Genomic DNA, 20,140 nt, shown 5'->3' with positions numbered 1-20,140 from the left:
AAACATAACTGAGAAATATGTTTTAGCACTTTCAGAAGTGAAATTAAAACAGATGGACATTAAATTCATGAGAACGTTGATTTCCTTGGCTAATTAATTGGAAGGCTTTGAGATATGCAGGAGGAACAAGATAAGACTGATAAAAGTGGTGGGTCTTTCTTTCAGGTTAAATAAATCCTGCTGATTCAGTGTGATAACACTGACTCTCTAGTCAAAGAAGATCTGGGTTTTATTAAATGATGAAACAAAATGAAATATGGTCATGCATGGCTGAAGAGTGGAAGAAAACATTTGTTTTCCTACTGTAGAAAATGTTTAGGATGTTTACTGGCCAGGTATAAAGTGAAAATAATCCTGACAAAGTCTGATTATGTATAAGAACAAAGATTTTCATCCTCACCTGTGTAGTCACTGGACTATACATAAATGTCAGTATCCAAATACAGTTATGTGCTAAAGTGGCACATAACTATGTCTCTGATCTGGAGGAACCACCCTAAAACCCATTTCTTAAATAAAAGTAGTAGAGGTAAGGTGAGACCTCCAGTTTTAGGTGGCTTTTCAGTTCGTCCCTGCTGGTACTAAGAGATGGTCCACCTGTTTAACTCCAGCATAGCCTTCTGTAAAATGAAAAAAGTTATGTGTATCCTTTCACTCAAGATATTTGAAAAGGGGAAGAGAGGTTGATTTAAAAAAAAAAATCACCAGTCAGGTAAAGTTTTAGGTACACTTAGTAGCACAGTCAACATGAGGAAGGCAATCTGTTTGCTTTGATTTGTGTGCCTGTATCATTACACACTGTGTTCATTCTTTGTGTATTTGCATTCTGATGAGTTTGTCTCACAGTGCTGTACAATACATATGTATTTAGCACTTAATCTTTTTGTTTTGACACACAGCATCTATTTGTTATTCTCATGCTCCTGTGCCCAGCATGTTTCCGTGCTGCCTGGAAACAAGAGAATAGATAAATCAGCAAAAGAGGGTTATTGTGTTTTAAAGCTGAGTCTAGACAATGTATTTTATAGTGACTTACTAGGCTAAACTAAAAGGAAGTGCTGTTCATGGAACTTTTAAAGTACCTAGTTGAATAAGTCCAATTTATTTTTCAAGGACCAAAACTTTCAAAATTAAGCACCAATGTAGGCAGTCAGGCTCTTCCCCTTCCCTCCTCCTTTCTCCTCCCTCTCCTGAACAGTTCTTTCTGAAATCAATAGGAGTTGAGAAAGATTAAAACTTCTTAAAATCAGGCCACTAATTAGGAGGCCTAAATATAAATCCTTACATTTGAAACCTTTTACTGTAGTTGTTGAGGTAAATAGTGCTGTGAAAAAGGTGCCTTATTCAAGCTGGTGCCTCCCAGTTGATAGGAAGAGAAGGAAGTAATGGCATGAGATTCAGGCAGAGTCTAGCTGCCTTGTGCTCGTTTCACTATAGAACATTCACCGAAGAATCAACAATCCCAACTTGCTCTATGGACAATGAGAAACGGAAAACAAGAAAGCAAAGAAACAAGGTGCTTTTATTTATGACATAGCCACTTTCAGATTCTCCCTGCCTTTAGCTGGTCTCATAAATAACAGCATATCCAAACAATAAGAAATGCAGCATGTGCAGCCACCTCAGGAAACTGGGGGATGGCACTGGTAATTGATATAGTTTCCAAATTTCCCCCCATAGACCCACAGACCAGACTGCATTGGTGAATGAGGCTGCTCCACCACCAGATCCAATGTGCAGGGCTAGGCTGGTGTGCTGGATCACATCTGTGGACTGACCCCATGCACAAACCCCACGCTGGGCCCACAGGTTCCCTCCCACGGGATCCAGCCTGCAGAGCAGCTTTGCATTACTCCTCAGGCCCACAGGGCCAAGAGTTTGAGCACTGCTGCAGTATAGCAAAGAAACTTGACATGGTTCATCTCCATGTTTGGGAGAGTTGGAAGGGGGCAGCTATTTTTCAGGGACGGCTTTGTAAAGCTATTTTAAAATGTGAAGGAAGCAGTACCCTATTTACCTGAATCCAAAACAACTTTGAATTTAAGACAGCCTGCCAATAATAAAACTCTACATAAAGAACATTTTTAACTTTTTTCACGTACACTAATTATTGGAGTGTCACCACTCTAGTGCAGTAGGGAAAGCAGCCATAGAGTGGCAGCCAGTGGCAGTGTGAAATGACCTGATCCCTGCATTTTTGTCCCCTGCCTGCTCCCCCTGCTACTTGTTCCCTGCACCCACTGCTTACCCTCTGGCTCCAGCTCCTGCCCTGGCTCCAGCCCTGCTCCAGCCCAGGACACGGAGCAAATGGTCACTCTGGGCCCAGTCAGCCTGAGGCAGCAGCAACTGAGCCCCCAGAGTTGGGTCAGAGCTGCCACTGCTGCCATCATTGCTGCATGGCTGGGCCAAGGCCAGGGCTGGAGCAATCATGTTCTCCATGCTCCAGGCTGGAGTAAGGCCAGGGCTAGATCCAGAGCCAGAGGGTGAGCAGTGGCCAACAGAGTCAGAGTCGACGGTGCAGGAACAGAGCTGGTTAAGAGTGGGGGTGGAGGCTACAGCTCCAGGTTTGGGCTGGAGTCAAGTGCCAGCAGCTGCCTGATGCCCCTCCCCCCTCGTACTCAAATCCAAGATGAGAGGATTTTTTTCCTTTATGTTAAATGGGAAAAAAAACCCTTGTCTTGCATTTGAGTACAGAGTACAGCGGTTTGGGCTTTTGTTAGAACTTCCTCGTAGGGCTTCTCTTTGCTACCTCTCCTTTTAATGGGGCCAAGTTTGGGACAACTGCTGAGAAAAAGATGCTTCCCCCTTTTTCAGGCCATTCCTGCTCAACACATGCTGCCCACAAACAAGGAAATGTAGCTGCCTTAGAATGGCCGTGAACATGTTTCCAAACATTGCTTTCCAGCTATGCTTTAGGTGTGCTCCTTGATTTGTGCTCAAGCACTGCTGTAAGATGGCTATACTGATTCACTTGATCCAGTGATGAAGGCTCTACATCAAGTCGGGGAAGGGAAGGTACTTTCCAGCAGGGATCCAAAGTCTGGCATGGAGGTTTATATGGTTTCAGCCTTCAGGTGCAATATCATTACCTTAAAATAACACCCATAGAAGGTGTAATAAGGAGTTGCATAGACGTCATTTAATTAGTTCTGCCACATTTAACTTCAAAAGCATTTCTTTTTTAAAATTTGCTTAGAGAAAAGATGACACATGGAGAGTGAAATGAAAAGAAGTAATTTTTATTAAGAATATGGATTGAGAAATGCATGAAATGCAATTTAGGGTACACTATCATTTAATCAACTGAGGGGAGGGGGAAGAATTAGCTGCAATGCATCAGAGAAACTACCAGTACTTTAGTTAATAGTTATGCTGCTGTTTTAACAGCACAAATCTGATAGTGATCACAAAATACATGATTAAGTAGAAGATCTTACAATCATAGGCAATCTTAAACAAGTGCTTAAGAAAAGTGCAAATATTGGGCCTAATCCAGCATTTGTGTGCACCTAAAACTTCCATTGAAGTGTTGAGTACCCAGGGAATGCAGGCACAGGCTCCTCTTCAGGTAGCAATGGGTAAAAAGATGGAGGAAACATGAACATAAACCAAAAACCTTTTGTTTCCACAGAAATTACAAGGCAAATATCTTTCTGAACAACGATTACTCAAAAAACACATAGTGAGAGTGAAACTCTGGTCCCACTGAAGTCAACTGGAATTTTTGCCATTGAATTGAATGGGACCAGAATTTCTCCCTGAAAGTTTATAAAAAACATTCCTGCTTCCATGTAAACAATAGCAGAAACCACATTTCAGCATCTGTACACGAGTCTTCAAGTGCTGGTTAAAAAGGACAACAACAAACCCCGAGTAAAACAAAACCAGAAGAATAAAACAGACAGTGCCAACTGGAAATATCAGTACACACAGAAAAGGCAGCTCATTAAAATATCTTCTTCAGCTATGCATTTTAAAATCATTTTCAAATACCTGTTCTTTAGTTTAGTATCTATCCTTCATAGATATAGAAATAATCTTGTGAGAAAAGGCTTAAATATTTGTAGTGATAAAGAATGGCTACAGTGTTTGATCACCATTTTAAAATGAGTTTGCCTTTTTTTTAATTTTTTTTTTTTTGATGTCATGGAACCATAAAATAGACCTACACCACAAATCTTTAAAAAATTCCGAAAACAAAAAAACCCAACCCTTTAGCGGGAGAACTACTATAGCTCATCAGTTTGCAGTATTTCTGTGCATTTTACACAGAGATACAGTGTTTCTGTGCATATTTTACTATAATATGACATAACCAACTTGTACTCTTTTATGCTGTTAATAGAAAAGAAAGAGGGAGAGGGAAGTTTGCAAAAGCAATTGTTTTCATCGTTAAACAACTTTACATTATGGCAATTTACCATTGCATATTTGGAGAGCCAAAGTCAATGTGACTTTCCTGATTTCTGTTGCTGTTGTGGCTGTCTTCAAAGAGTTCCCTGTAAATTTTCATCCGGGTCTCAGGGCTTGATAACAGCTCCTTTATCTGATTCAGTTTGGATAACAGGGACAGTGATTCTCTGTGCAATGCCTCCTTCATTAAGTCTGCCTCATGATTCTTCCCTAGAGGAACAGAATGATACAATACATTTTGCATATAACTAGCATCATTTATAAACATTTTAAAGTATGGAGGTAATGTAATAGATGCATTTTTCTAAAGGACTTAAAATTATGGCCATATTTATCTTATATAAAAAGGTAGTGTTTTGTCAAAAATATAATTTGTGAACAATTTTTACCAAAAAGTGAAGAACACTGCATAGTGTCATGTTCAAAAGAAGTTCCCACTATGTTACATACTGTGTAATAGTATCTGTGACGAACACCTGTAGCAGTCATTTTTAGCTGAGCATTGATTGCTGTTGGCTTTGCAACAGAATCTGTTCTGTTACAGATCAAGTAAGCTATTACTTGTGGCAGTGCCAAAGAATGTAGATGGATTGTGTCCACCTATTGCCAGGCCTCTTCCAGGGCCATTCATTGCAATCTGAAAGGCATACACAAAAGGTTTGATTCCGCTTCGCAAGCAAGGAAGAGATCCTCTGTAGTCAGAGCCAGTAGAAGTTAAGTCTTTCTATTTTACAGTCTTTTTCCTTCTTTTTTTTCCCCCCCTAGATCATCTTTTTCCCCCTAGCATTCAGTAGTTTTTCAGCAATGCAAACAATTATTATTCAACTGTTAGATGGTGTCCTTTGATTCAGAACAGACTTTTACTCTGAAAGCAGAATGCATATCATCCAGCTCCACTTAGCAGATCAGAACAGTGAGATTCTGGGGCTCTGGCCTTCCCACAGTGCTCACTTTCTGTTATCACTGTCACTTTCATTCCTATTGCCACTAGTTGCATCCTCAGTTTTCACTGGGCTTCCATCAGTCTGTCTGGTTTTATTTTGAGTTTCTTCTAGATACTGTTGTACCGCCTTGAGGACTGCATTCTCCACCAGCCTTTTGCTGAGGCTCACCAACTCTGCATCATCTGGTTCCGCCCCATTCTTTTCACCTATGTACCACAATAGACAAAAGAAGTGATTGCTATGGAAAGAGAGCAGATGCACAAGGTATTGTGATATCATGCCTGAAACCTCGATTTTTGCCTTATCAGTTGGATTTGAGTCTGTCCTATTCTTTTTGTGGAAATAAATTCCCACTTTATAAAACTGGGGCCAAAAAGTATGTGTTTTAACTGGGTAACATATTAAATTAGAAACAGAGTCCTTTTGAAACTATAACACTTTATAAGCCAAAGACTCATCTAAAAGCATCTCAGTCATGCGAGAAGCAATATGAATGCTTTTTCCTTAGTAAATGCTAATTTAAAATGTAAAATAGTACCAGGCATAGTTGGCTTACAGTTCGCTAATACTCTGAATTTAGTTATGCTGTCCTTGTATTATGCTTTCATTTTCAAATGTACAGCCTTATAGCTATTTATACTTACAATCTCAAGAACGCCTTGCTGAAAAAGCCCTGTGTCTAAAATTTTTTTTAGAGATGGTTGTAAAAACTGCACCCAAGCATTAAAAAACCCAAACTATTAGGGGAAAATGTACTTCACCCCTCCTTCCCCGCCCCCAGTAATTTTTTAACTAATTTGCAAATAACTTCAGTAGTCTGTTCAGACATATCTATCTACTCATAAAGGAAGAAGCTAGAGTTTACACCATTTGTTAATTCTTTAAAGTAGTAGAAGTTGACACTAAAGTTCAAAGAATAAACACATAAGTATCTGACTGTATATTCTTTTTTCTTAGTAATCCTGATACATTGTTAATGAGACTAAAAACTAAAGTTTAAAATTTCTTGCTTTCCGTGTAGCAGTTGACTATTAAATACATAGGCTAAAAGAGCACCCTGCTTTCATAAAGTGTAAGTATATTTATATCCCCCTGGCTTTTACAGTCTGGTTTTCACTGGGCATGTCTACATGTTCATTAATGAGCTTTTGCTAATGTGCATTAAATTTAGTACCTCCATTTTGAGGTACCAGAAATAGGCACATTAGCCTATTTTAATGTGTATTACCGGAAGTACACAGGTTTTTTGTGATGCTTTAATGTGCATTACAATAGTCTAATGCACATTAAAACACACACGTAGACATGCCCACTGACCACCTAATCTGCATCTTACTTTTTGCAAAAAAAAATTTTTTTTTGTAAGCAAAATCCTGTACATGCATTTTTAGATGTCAACAATTTGGAGTTAACATTCTTTGACAAGTAGCATTTGGCATAAAACATTTATACTATTCCACATCTAAATTCAGTATTTTTCTGCATACTTAAATATATTTAAGTTGGATGGTAAATGCAAAGTGATTACACGCACAGAAAAATGCTATTTATTTTCCTGGTGAATCTTAAGTCTGTGAGACGGTATGAATAATGAAAAACCAATTTAGTAGAAATTCAATTTGAATTTCATTAAAAAACATTCTTTTAATACACATAGAATAAATATTTTGCCTCCAGAAGCATCTTATGTAATATCTGATGCAATTAAGAGTATTATTGACTGACTTAAAAGCTATGCTCTTGGACCTAAGAGGTTCTAAGTAGACCTGGAAGGAATTTTTCAGTGGCTTATCATGAAAAATACAGTTTTGGGGGCAGCCAAAAATGAAAAAAGAACAGGGGAAATATCAAAGTTTACTTTGTCACTTCCACATGGAAACATTTTTGATTGTTTAGGTTAGTTCTATAATTGGACTAAGGCCAGGTACAGACATTACACTTTTACTGATATAAGTGATTGGAAACCAGCCTATATCCATAACTGAACAGAAGTTTGGCACACACAGACTGCTTTAAAAATGGCAGAACCCGATTTAAGATTTGCCCCGCCACCAAAGGGCAGTGATGATACATAAGGGGTGCACAGGGGTGTATGTGCACCCCCTGAGAGCGCTGGTGCACCCCTTGTCAGGCCACGCTCCCTGTTTAGCCGGCAGGCAGGCAGGAGCACTAGTGCCCCCCCTGCGAGTGCCGGTAGGGGAGCGGGGCTGCCAGCAAAAGCTGCAAGACTTTCGGAAGCAGTTTGGCTACATTTGGGTGAGTGAGATTGCAGGGGACCCCCCTTCCCCAGGTCAGCACAATTGCCCCCTCGTTGGTCACTGACTGGTCGCTGACTCAAGAGGCATCAGTCACCCATGCCAAAGGGTAAATGTGTGCTAGCTATCTAAACCAAGCCACTCACAGAAAACCATATAGTCAATTCTGCCTTCAGCTTTTTAAATGTCTGCACCTAGCCTTAGCCACCCTTCACAAAGTTGTGTGGAGGCCTACTAGTCCAGTGGTTGGTGATTAAGCAGTTCATTCAGGTTGTAGATAACTTGTGTTAAAATCCCTTTTCTGCCTGATTGGAAGCAGGGACTTGAATGTAGGCTCAGTACAAGTCAGGGAAGTGCTCTAATTGGACAATAAGACATACAGCACCATATGAGCTTTCTTTATCTTGTGAACTGAACCTAAATCCCTCATAAATGTAGCCTTCAAGTTCCAAATTCTTTTGTTCTTATTAAAGATGTCCAAAACTTAAATTAAATGTTTTATTAAACCTAGAACATTTTTGCTGAATTCTGGAAAAAAAAATGTTGATTTCCTTAATTCCTCAGAACTATTAAATACTGGATTTTCAGTTCTTTAAACAGCTGTAAAATTGGTACCTGCATCTTTCAGTGAATTAAGTAGTTTAGGTACTCTGCATTATTACTTACTATACAGACTAATCAGACATGAAGCCTTTTATAGTCCATGAAAAACCAGTGATTAAAACTAATAAGAACTGCCATTTTTGTTTGTTCTACTTTATAAGACTTACTCTATAAGGAATGAATATCATTCCTTTGTCACAAATATTGTGTGCATGTCTGGATAAACTCTAATGTATACTATTCTCTCTTGCTCACACTAACACAAACACCTTTTATTAATTATTTTAAGACGTATATGCCAAACATGAAAAGAAAAACAAACATTTCAAACATATACACACGCACACGCAGACACACACAGTGTGTGCATGATATATGTGTATGTGTGTCTGCATGTCTATGTATAGATGTGTGTGTCTGTGTGTGTGTGTGTGTGTGTACATTGCACTGAATTATGATGTGGTCCTAAGCATGGACAAATCTAGGAATTTGAAAAAAGGGGGTACAGGTGATCTGCTGCATGATCACATATTATACAACATTTTTTATCCCATTAAAGACAAACTAGAAATTAGAAACCAGTATGGGGCTAGAACTCTATTATTCAGTTTAAAATCAAAGCAAAAATCATTAACTATTGGAATGTGCGCTAATTTACTAAAGTATATATTATGTTTAAAAAAACACCAGAAACTAGGCAAAAATAGTCAAAACATATGTTATTAGTCCTGCAGTCACCACAGTTAAATGTACAACTCTTACTCATATTTGTAAAACAAAATTTAGCTTTCTTGAGGATCTTGACAGTGCCTCCAATATGTCAATTGTTTCTACACCTGAGTTAATATTATCACAACTAAGTTAAGGCATTTAGCTAGAGCTAAAAACCTTCTGCAGGGCTATGAAACAGAAGAGAGAGAAGAGAGACATTTCCAGGGTTGGCTAACAGGCAACAAAATGGCAGAAGAAAGGATAGTTTCAATAGTGGAACATTAAGATCAATAAAAAGGAAAGAGGGTCATTAATACCTATGAAGTGGAAAGAGATTAGCAAGAATCAGGTAGATGATAATGAGCCATAAGGTCAATCAACTCCATCAGCACTGCCTAAATAGAAATGCTGTGGCCCCTCTAAGGCAGGCAGTTTTAAAGGCTGGGCGGAGTTAGAATCAAAGAGGCATGCAACTGCACCACTGCATCCCACCTGGATCCATCCCTGGCTCTAAGGATCCTAAGAGACACCTGATTCAGGTGTCTCTTACTTCTGAAAGGCTTGACATTTGAAGTGTATGGAGATGCAATGTTTGCAGGTGATTATATTTGAGGTTTTGGCACAACTGTTTTAGAGCTAGCATTTGATATGGAATTCAGCTCTAGAGGCAGGACTTTACAGCCATTTCCAATTTGATGTAGATAATCTGTTTCTATGGATGGTCTGGTAAAATTGCATTGAGGTTTGTCAGAACTGACAGAACAGCCATCCTACAGAAACAGCAGACTTCATGACATCTTAAAACGTCTAAAATAAGCACTATCATGCTCTTAAGGAGACCACTGGTTAGCTACAGTCTCATGACTTTATTGTGCTGTTTTTTGGCCATGTTTCCAGTAGCACAAGAAGCTCTGATCAAGGAGAGAATGATGCCTGCCCAATGACAAATTATAAAATTGACATGTGGTGTTATATGTAGGAAAATAAGACAGCCTGAAAACCTGTATTCCAATAGCAACATGTATATTATGCATATATTATCGTGGATCATGGCCATGTCTTGCCATGAGCTGAATCAATTTCTTAATTTACAAAACTTAAAATCCTAGAACCACCCAGGTAGACTCTGTCTTTGCATTAAACATATCCTTATTAATTAGGGAATGTACTGTGAAGCCTTTTTGAAATGAACAGATAAAAATAAGTTACCTAATTAAGAGAGTATGCTAATGAAGGTGAATCAGAATTATGATAGTATTGTGATGATTATCTGTTAATTTCTGGTTCTGCTTCGTGCACATTACTGTAAGAAATGAGAACTATATCTCTCCTAGATATCTTACAGTCTACAATTTTATTTGGTGTACAGAACCAAGACAATATATCCAGCTGAATATCGGGCTTGTTAAAAATGTTGATATATTTTTTTTCAATTGGGGTTTGGTCTGAATTGGATCAAAACAAGTATTTTATGAAATTTCCAGCAAAACACAATTTCTCTGTGGAGATTTACCTTTTTGTGACTTTCAGGTTTCATTGAGCCATCCAGGGACTTCAGTCCTTAGACAGACCTGCTGGGTGCACTGATCCACGGGCTGGATACCCCAAAGCTTTTTTCAGTGTCCCCAGCCCTGTTTGGACATGCAGCACCTGTCTGGATACTGGAATTGGTGGGAGGCAAGACCAGTACTTTCATGACTTCATAGAGGCTTGGCATACAAGATCGTCTTAAGCACAGGCTGCTTGGCTTGGTTCAGGCAAGAATGAAGACCTTCTGGTTTAGGTCCTAGATTGTGACTCAGGAGATTGGCTTTTGTTCTCAGCTCTGCTACAGACTTCATGTGTGACCATGGGCAGGATACTTTAGCTGGCTCTACTGTGTTGTTTGTTTCCACCCTTCCTTTACCTTGTCTAAGTTATGCCGCATACCACTTTCATGGCATCTCGAAAGTGTCACTGAGAATGGTGTTACAGGTTACCTTTAAAGTATCAAAAGGGCACTTAAAACTGGAGCATTCACCCAGTAAAGAGTATTAACCTGTGCTAAGTATCCTCTACACAAGGGGTGGGTGAAATGGCAGATCTGTTCAGCAGCCAGACCCCATTTCCCAGGATCCCCTGCCCACGCAGCTCCTGGCTGGTCTCCACAGAGACCCTGGGAGCACAGGGCCATGACAGCGCGGGTCAGTGACAGTGCCGAGATGCAAAACCGGGGCTCTGCCGTGGCCTGGCCCCACGCTGTCATGGCCCTGCGTACTCAGGGCCTCCATGGAGACTGGTTGGGAGCTGTGCAGGCAGGGCACATGGCTGGGTGGGGAGTTGGTCCGAGGCCAGTATCTTGCAGCAGTGACAGCATGGGGCCAGGGCAGAGCCTCAATCTGCTCCCTGCACGCTCCTCCCTGCCCACAGAAACCAAGCTCATCGCAGGGGCATGTGGGCAGCGGACTGCATCTCTGCCCTGGCCCCAGCTCTACGCTGTCAATGGCCCATGATCCCAGGGTCTCCCAGACTCCGCCTGCCTGTCTTGTTGCTCCTGTCTGTGGCTCCATCCTGGCTGCCCAGCCACACACCCCGCCTGCACAGGTCCCACCCATGATGATGGGTGTGGGGCAGATGGATTGAGGTGCCTGGGCATCAGGGCTAGGTCTAGCAGCAGCAGCCAGAAGGGGCCACTGCCGCAGGGGCTGCTGGGAAATAAAGTCCACTGTGGCCTTGATCCAGCCGATGGGCCAGACTTTGCCCACCCCTGCTCTAAATGTTTGAAAGTTACGTCAATTCAAGCAAGGGTTATCTCTGATCCAATTTACCCAGTTCATTCCAGAGTATTACTAATCTACTGAGGGAAGATAAAATGTTCTATTTTCACTCATCCAGCATCCCAGGATGCACCATTCCCATCCCTTCCCACTTCTTTGAGTGGGCAAATTTTCAACCCTCCTGAACTCTACTGCCCAGACAGGTGGTTCTTGCCTCAAGGCAACACCCTTTCCTTCCCCCAGGGGGTGAAACCCCAGCACACCATGACCACACTGAGCACCCAGGTGCAGCTCACTAGTTTGCTACTTGCTCTAGTACCTGTATGCAAACAGCAATAGCAATCCTGCTACCTACCTCTGCAAAGAGAATGAGCCAGAGAATGGAAACTACCAGGCAGGATTACAACTGGATGCATGCTGAGGTGCTGGACCTTTACTGCCATTTGGTGTGAGGAGAAAATGCTCACCACCACTGCCAAGAGCCCAAAGGGCAGCAAGCAGCATCAGGTGGTCTACAGGCACACATGCAGCAAGCAGCACCAGGTGGTCTCAGGTGTATTGCCCTGGTGTGGCATGCATGCAGCAAGCTTGCTGGGTCTCAACTGTGCCCTGATGTAAGTGTTAACCCAATCTGTGCCCCAGTGTGGCATGCAGCAAGCATCCTGGGTCTCAGCTCTGCCCTGGTGTAAGTGCTAACCCAACTACCCCTGACCCAATCCCAATTCAGTGAAACACATGCAAGGTTTTGGTTTATTAATTATTAATTGTATTAATTATTATTTTTGTAAGTCTTTTTTCACTGATTTCTCTTTACTTCTGACCACTCACTTCAAGTGTTTTTTTTCAAGACTTTTCCCATGGTTCTAGCTAACTCTTACTGGCTGCAGAGTGAGGGAAGCCACAGCCCCCATGGTAGTTTCTCCACTTCCAAACTACATGCCACCCTCCCCCTTCTCTCCAAGTCCAGAGGAGGGATAGAGTCCTGGCTCCTGTCCAGGCCCCTTCTCACCTCTAATGATGTCATGGTTGTGAGGGACATATCATTAGAGGGCATTAGCAGGGACTCTTCCAGGAGGTCTGAGATGGCAATAAGCCTTAACCTGTGACTGCTCTGAAACTGTTTTAACTTTATGATGGCATACCATTCTACAGGTTTGAAATATTTTACAGGTAACATGTAACAGCACCCTAAGATGGCCCCAACAAACCTAAGAAAGTGGTGATTAAGCTGCCCTGTAGACAACCCTTGCTGCCACTGTAAAAATGTGTTTCTGGTAGTCTTAAGAGCTGCAGTGAGTGGTATCCACAGAGCAGCTTTCCTGCCTCGTTTTCAGATTGGGTCTTTGCGGAGCAGAAGCAGGTAAGCAGGGCATGCTTCCTGACAGTGTTCTCAGAAGTGCTACTGAAGCAGTATAGTCACATGCTTAGATGTCAGTCTCTTTGGGAAAGGATCTGCTTCTTACTGTATAGCTTCTACATGAAGCCCTGGTAGTGGCAGCAGCCTTTAGGCTCTTCTATAGTATAAATAAAAATAATGACTAAGGGTTCTGCATTAATCAGGCAAAAGGTTACAGGAGCTTAAGCTTCATCATTCTGGATCAGCTTGCTTCTCCTGAACTCAGAATTTGACTCTGCCAGATATATTCATATCACCAAATATCCTTTAACTAAGTGGCACACATCCAAATGATCTAGGAGAATTCTCCCATGTTTGTTTTCCTCGTAAAAAACAGACTCAAAAGCTGAACCCATAAAGAGCAGAGAGCTTGCAGTGTTGATGCTGCACAGCCGGGGGGGCCTGTGCACACATCTCAGCATACTCTGCAGGTTCCCTTAGATTGACTGGAGACAGATGATAGCCCCAACTGACTGTCTCAGACTGCTCAGAGTCAGCCTGTGTCCCCTTGCTGTACAATGTGGGGATTCCAATGGTGGCATGTGCTGCTCTGAGCTTGGCTAGAACAGTAGAATCCAGCAAGCAACACACTATCTTCCTGGAAGCAAAGTACCCTGGGATGCTGGAGGACTGTGCTGTGGCTTCTGCCTGAAAAGAACATGTACAGGCATGCACTTTCCCAAGAGAAACTCTCCCAGAAGTGATATAATTCAGGTTGTTGTTGGGTTATTTTTCTCCTGGAGCAGCCATTTTTGCTCTGGCAGAAAAATCCTGAACGTCTGTACACTTGTGGTTCCTCTTGGGAGAGCAGGGACTCTTCCAGGAGAGACTATTTGGTCTATTTGTCTCTTTCCCTGGAAATACAATTTTGAATATATTTCTAAATTGTGTGGAGATCCATGTTTTAATTCAAAAACATTTTCATATCACTATTTCCATTACAAGAGAGCTGAGCTGCAAAATACAGTTATGTTCTGCTTGGACTATGAAAGAAGGATAAAATCCTGCACTAAAAATAATTATTCTAGACAAAAGTATGATTGCTACCCAAGAGGATGCCCACCATTGTACACAAAACACTGCATTAAGGCAAATTCATTGAAAAAATAAAAATGTTGTCATCCAACCAGTAGTGCATATCTTTCTGATCAAACTCAATTAGTCCCTGCACCTATTGGAATGTAAAAGCCATCACTCAGTTCAACACAGAGCATAATACAAAGAAATCACTTTATGAAAACTCTTGTAAGGAAAAATAAAATATTATCCTGGTAGAAAACCATACTGAATGCACCAGAGTCTTTCATTCAGAAAAGGATCAATGCCAAAAAGCCCCAAAAAACATCAGATTGGACACCTCGCAGTGGACAAAACCCTAACCTTGACCGCTACATTGACTGCTTCAGGGAAAGAATGAACAATGAAATAATCAGCAACACACGCCACCACAACAACCTCTCTCTACCAGAGAAAAAGGCCATAGAATCTCTAAGATCTAACCACCAAATAGTAATAAAACCAGCAGATGAAGGAGGAGCCACAGTCATCCTAAACCGTGAGGATTACATAAAGGAAGCCAACAGACAGCCCTCTGACACCACCTACTACAAAGAACTACAAGAAGATCCTACTCCCCTTTTCACCAAAAAACTTAACAATACCATCAAATCATTTCCATCAAGACTACAAGAAAAACTACAGACCTCGATCCCCCCACTACCTAACCCGGGGACTTTTTACATGCTCCCTAAAATCCACAAACAAGGGAACCCTGGCAGACCTATCATATCCAACCATGGGAACCTAACTGAGGAAATATCAGGTTTCGTTGAATCAATCCTAAAACCGCTTGTCACCCACAGAGCAAGTTTTGTACAAGACACTACAGACTTTCTACGGAAACTTAAAACCATAGACCACCTTCCCAGCAACACACTCCTAGCCACCATGGACATTACCAGCCTATACACCAACATCCCACACCAGGATGGCATCCAAGCCTGCCTTACATATCTACAGGAACAAGATTACAACTCAGAATACAGACCCAAAGATATTACTGACCTTATACACTTCATCCTCACAGACAACGATTTCACTTTTAATAATCAACACTTCCTCCAGATGATGGGAACAGCTATGGGCACTAAAATGGCCCCACAGTATGCCAACCTTTTTATAAGCCACCTAGAAGAAGACTTCCTCAAGAACTGCACCATCAAACCCTTGCTATACTTAAGATACATCGATGACATCTTCATCATTTGGACTGAGAACCTGCAATCTCTGATTGAGTTCCACCAGAAATTCAACAGTCACCATCCCTCCATCCGACTTTCTTTAGAATACTCCAACACCAACATCTTTTTAGACACAATGATCAGTATCCAGAAGGGTAAAATAGAGACCACAGTATACAAGAAACCCACAGACCAACATACATATCTGCACAGAACCAGCAATCACCCTAAACACACCCAAAAAGCTGTGATATACAGCCAAGCCCTCAGATACCACTGCATTTGTACTGAAGAGAAGACCCGGGATTGCCACCTCACCAGGCTTTCACCCAGCAAGGACACTTGTCCGGAGAGGTAGATCGCACGTTTGAAAGAGCCACCCAGATACCACATGAAGAACTGCTTCAGTACAGAAGAAAACCCCCCACAAATCGCACACTGCTGGTTATGACGTATCACCCGTCCCTTGAACCTGTACGGAAAATCCTCAAAAAATTGCAACCGATACTAGACAGAGACCCTGTTCTTAAAAAGATCTTCCCAGAGCCACCCATCCTAGCCTTCAAACAAGCACCGAACCTCACCAACTTCATCACCAGAAGCAAACTTCCTCAAGCCCAGAACACACCAAAAGGAGCCAGACCGTGCCATGACAAGAAATGCAAAACCTGCCAACACATCTCCACCACCCCCACTATTCCTACACCCCACAACAGAGCCATCAGCATTCCTGGATCTTACAGCTGCACCTCCAGAAATGTAATGCATCTCATCCAATGCACCAAATGCCCTGATGGAAAATACGTAGGAGAGACCAAACAACAACTGTGCACCAGAATGAATGCACACCGGAAATCCATCAAAGACAGAAATACCCAATTACCGGTGGGGGCACATTTCTCACAGGAGGGCCACTGTCTCTCCAATCTCTCAGTCCTGATCCTCAAGGGAAATTTACACAACACTTCCCAGAGACGAGCCTATGAGCTCCATTTCTTCAACCTCCTGGATACTAGAGATCATGGACTAAACATAGACATTAGATTTTTGATACATTATAATCTGCCTGGCAACTGACTCCCCAGCCCAGCCCAGCTGCTGGCTTCTTTACTTTTCATTCCATCCAGGAAGAGCACACACCAACTGCTGAAACTTCCTTAGCCTGACGAAGGGTTTTTGAACTCGAAAGCTTGCTTAATAAATATTCTCCAACTATTTGGGTTGGTCTAATAAAAGATATCAAATTCACCCAAGGAACCTTGTCTGTCATAGTCTTTCAAGCAGACGTTAGGATTCCCTAACCTAGGAAACAGAATAAGAAAGATTTTGAGCTATAGTGATTTGTTTGTGGGGGTTTTGTTTTGTTTTTTTTGTTTGGGGTTTTTTTGCATTTAATATGTAAGACTGTCTACAGCATCAGCAAATAGACAGGCATTTAATAAACAGTATTAATATTAGTATTCAGAAGAGAACTAATTTAGGATTGCATATCAGAAGCACTTGAGTTCTGGCCCTATATTTTAACCATAAGGAAGTACTGCTTACATTATTCCTTTGTTAAATCAAACAATTTTCAAATAATTTCTTATCCAAATAAAATCAAGATTCTTTCTCTAAAAATTATACTTAATATCTTATTCTTAGAGTTGTACCCTTCTAGTTTAAAATGGAACATACTTTAGTATATCTTTTCCTGCTGATTGCCTATCCTCTCCTAGACTCTCTGTAGCCTTGCTTCTCATTACTGTTTCTTTAGCTTCTTCATCAGACTCTTTTTGCTTCCCACACTTGCCTTCGGGCATGCATTATGTTAGACAAATAAGACTAGTAGGGGCCTCCCAGATTATTCAGTCCAGTCTCTTAGGTTCAACTTTCTCTTTGCAGTGGCTTCTTTTCCATCCTGACTTTTACCTTTCTCTCTAATTCCCTTCAGTGGTATTGCCACAACAACAATATGGGTCAAATTCTTTTTTTAGTGTTACTACAGTGAAGGAAATCCATAAGGATGAACTTGGCTTTATGAATACATCCAAGGCAGCTCTCACTTCCTCCATCCTCTGGTATTCTTGATGACTGAATCATCTTTCCCACCACCAAACATGCAATCTCTCTTGTTTTCTGCCTCTAACTCATTTTCCTTCACCACTCACATCTATAAGCTCACTAAATTGTGCCATCTTTCCGCATAATATCTCCCAAATCTCTCCCTCCTGCTCTAGGCTAGGGACAGACATTACATATAAACTGGTCTAAGTGATCAGAAACTAGTTTAATCCTGTAACAGAACAGATGTTGAGTGCACATAAACCAGTTTGAAAATGGCTGAAACTGGTTTGATATACCTGGTCAGAAGGCAATATTTTACAGTTAGGGTGGCCAAAATCTGGAACCAACTTCCCAGGGAAGTGGTCCTCGCCCCTACCTTGGGCAAATTCAGGAGGAGGTTGGATGATCGCCTGCCTGGGGTCTTGTGAACCCAGCATTCATTCCTGCCTGTGGCAGGGGATCAGGCTAGATGATCTGTTCAGGTCCCTCCTGACCCTAGCTACTATGAAACTGGTTGAATGTAGTATCAGACTTAACTGATTGGGTCAAACTGGTTTATGCAATGTCTGTCCCAGACCCTTTGCTGATTTAAGCTAAACCAGGCACCCACAGCATCCTGGCATGCTCTCTGGGCTGGGCGGGACTCCCTGCTCCACAGCAGGGCTGGCCCCTCCCCCCTGGTCACTGGTTGCAGCTCTGGCAGAGACTTGCAGGCACAGCAGAGTCTGCTGGCTTCCCAGTGCTCTCCCCCACTACCACTCGCTACTTAAGCAGAGATCCCTTCCTCCTCTCTCCTACAGCATAGACTGTAGCCAGCACATGGTATGCTAGCTAATGCTGTGTAAGGCAGACAGGGCAGTGTCCACTTAGGGCTTTCTGGAGGTAATCAACAGCTCAGATGGTAATGTCCCTGAATTCCTTCCTTTGGAAAAGGCAAACAAAGTTCTTTGGGTAAAGCTGATATCTTTTATTAGACCAACAAAATAGTTGGAAATTTTTTTTCTTCGCAAGCTTTCAGGTTTAAAAACCCTTTGTCAGGCTGAGGAAGCATCTGCAGTTGGTGTGTGCTCTTCATGGACAGAATGAATAGTAAAGAAGCCAGAGGCTGGTATGTATTTTCCTTTGGAAAAAGCTGTTTAAGAAGAGCTTGTAATAAGCGAGGCTTTGTTTTCTGATGGGGTGTTAAATGCTGATAACAGAGCTGATAAATGCTCTGATATTAAGTGGGGGATGACCCCTCCCTAATTGCAGTGTCCTGCCAGAGCCTGGCCATGCCCTCCTCAGCTCAGCCCTGTGCAAGGGAAGGGAGGACTGCTCTAGCGCCCCGCAGCTTCTAGCCTGAGCCACTGTAGGCATGTGCCTGCATTTCTGGGAAGTCTGTCTGGTTACAAACTGATTTAGCCTATCCAGGTTAGACTAACCTGAGAAGATTGAATCAATTCAGGCTCAAGCTTTTTGAATGTCTGTCCCTAGCCCTAGTGTCCTAGCAGTTTAGGTACAGAAACTTGTGGATTCACAGCACTATATAAACAAAATCAAATTGCTAGGGTTTTGAGTCTTCCACATTTAGAAGTTTAGGGACCAAATTTATAGCTGGTACAAATCTTTGTAGTTTTTGTGACTACAGTGGAGCTCTGCTAACTCAAACCAGCTGAGAATCTGGCCCCTGATTTCCATGGGGCTCAATATTTCTAGTTTGGTTTTTATCTTTTTCTCTTCCCCTCCTTGTCTTTGATTTTAACAGTTTATTTCTTAGCCACTCTCCCAGTCTGAACTACAGGAATAAATACTTGATCATCTACTGAAGGCAATGGGAGCTTTCCTGGTTGTCAGCAGGAGCAGAATCAATCCTAACTGCATTGGCAGATATTTTTTCTTCTTCACTCTATCTAAACAACAATGTGTTTGATTCCAAAGTTCTCTTTGCCTCAAGACTTTTCAAGCAGAAACATTTTATTACTCCTTTTTCACTAGCATGATCGAGAAATGTCACTGCTAGGGCAAAAGTACAGCTTCTGTGAGAAAGGTAGGGCAGAGGGAAAGCTGCTGTGCTCTGCATAAAGTAAGTTATTGCTCTGAGGGCATGTCTACACATCACCCTATGATGTAGTGACACGCTATGGCAACGTAGTGATCATGTGTCTACACAAGATCACCAGCTACGTCACCATAGCAGCATACTACCCAAGTATAGTGCACCACTATGGTGATGTAGCAACAAAATTTATTGCAGCAAAATTTACCCATGGCGCAGTAACGGCCCATAATGCACCGTGCTTTAGTACTTCCAACGTTGCTTTACAGTGATGTGTAGATGCGCCCTGTGATTTGTGCCTTTGGTTAACAAAAATTAATCCTATAGTCTCCTCACAGGTAGATGTCTATACCTATCAATTATCTGTTTTCCCTGCATAAGGATTGCAAGAATGGGAAACTTACAATGGGGCACTTTCAGAATGAAATAAGAGACTTCATTTTGAAATTCTTCTCTTTCATTACTATTGAATTGTACTGAGGTAGTAGGTAGATGCTATCTATGTTCATTTACTCCTTGTGAGTACAAATCTCATTGTTATTTTGACTAGGGACCATAATGTCATCTCAGGCATTAGACACGTTACTTTTTGCAGTACTATATATGCATTTATAGAGCTATCAAAAAACTAGTGTGTATATGTTCAAGCTGTTTGTAGCACTACAAAGATGGTGGATCTACCACAAAACTGTTCCTTTCCCAAAGAGGAATTTCTTTTTAGCCTTGCATTTTAGAATGCTA

At 41.6% G+C, this 20,140-nt stretch overlaps 1 protein-coding gene across 5 annotated transcripts in view; it reads right to left on the bottom strand.

Annotated features, from left to right (window-relative positions):
* Window positions 1-3,223: 3,223 nt before the first annotated feature.
* The window catches only part of AKAP7 (A-kinase anchoring protein 7), a 133,541-nt gene continuing 116,624 nt past the window's right edge, over window positions 3,224-20,140 (bottom strand). For 3 of the 5 annotated variants that reach the window (XM_059713058.1, XM_059713066.1, XM_059713065.1), the window contains 2 exons: window positions 5,365-5,563; window positions 4,519-4,623 (listed from right to left, as the gene is read on the bottom strand). In XM_059713058.1, coding sequence (XP_059569041.1) covers window positions 4,611-4,623; window positions 5,365-5,563 — 212 coding nt within the window. In that variant the 3' untranslated portion in view covers window positions 4,519-4,610. Of the gene's footprint in view, window positions 4,624-4,916; window positions 5,564-20,140 lie in introns of those variants that run through there. The other 2 variants (XM_019479604.2, XM_014611050.3) reach the window with 2 other exon arrangements.

The sequence above is a fragment of the Alligator mississippiensis genome, chromosome 1, assembly GCF_030867095.1.
Source record: "Alligator mississippiensis isolate rAllMis1 chromosome 1, rAllMis1, whole genome shotgun sequence".
Lineage (NCBI taxonomy): Eukaryota > Metazoa > Chordata > Crocodylia > Alligatoridae > Alligator > Alligator mississippiensis.
Note: the sequence above shows the minus strand (reverse complement) of the source record. Positions and strands in the feature narration are given on the sequence as shown.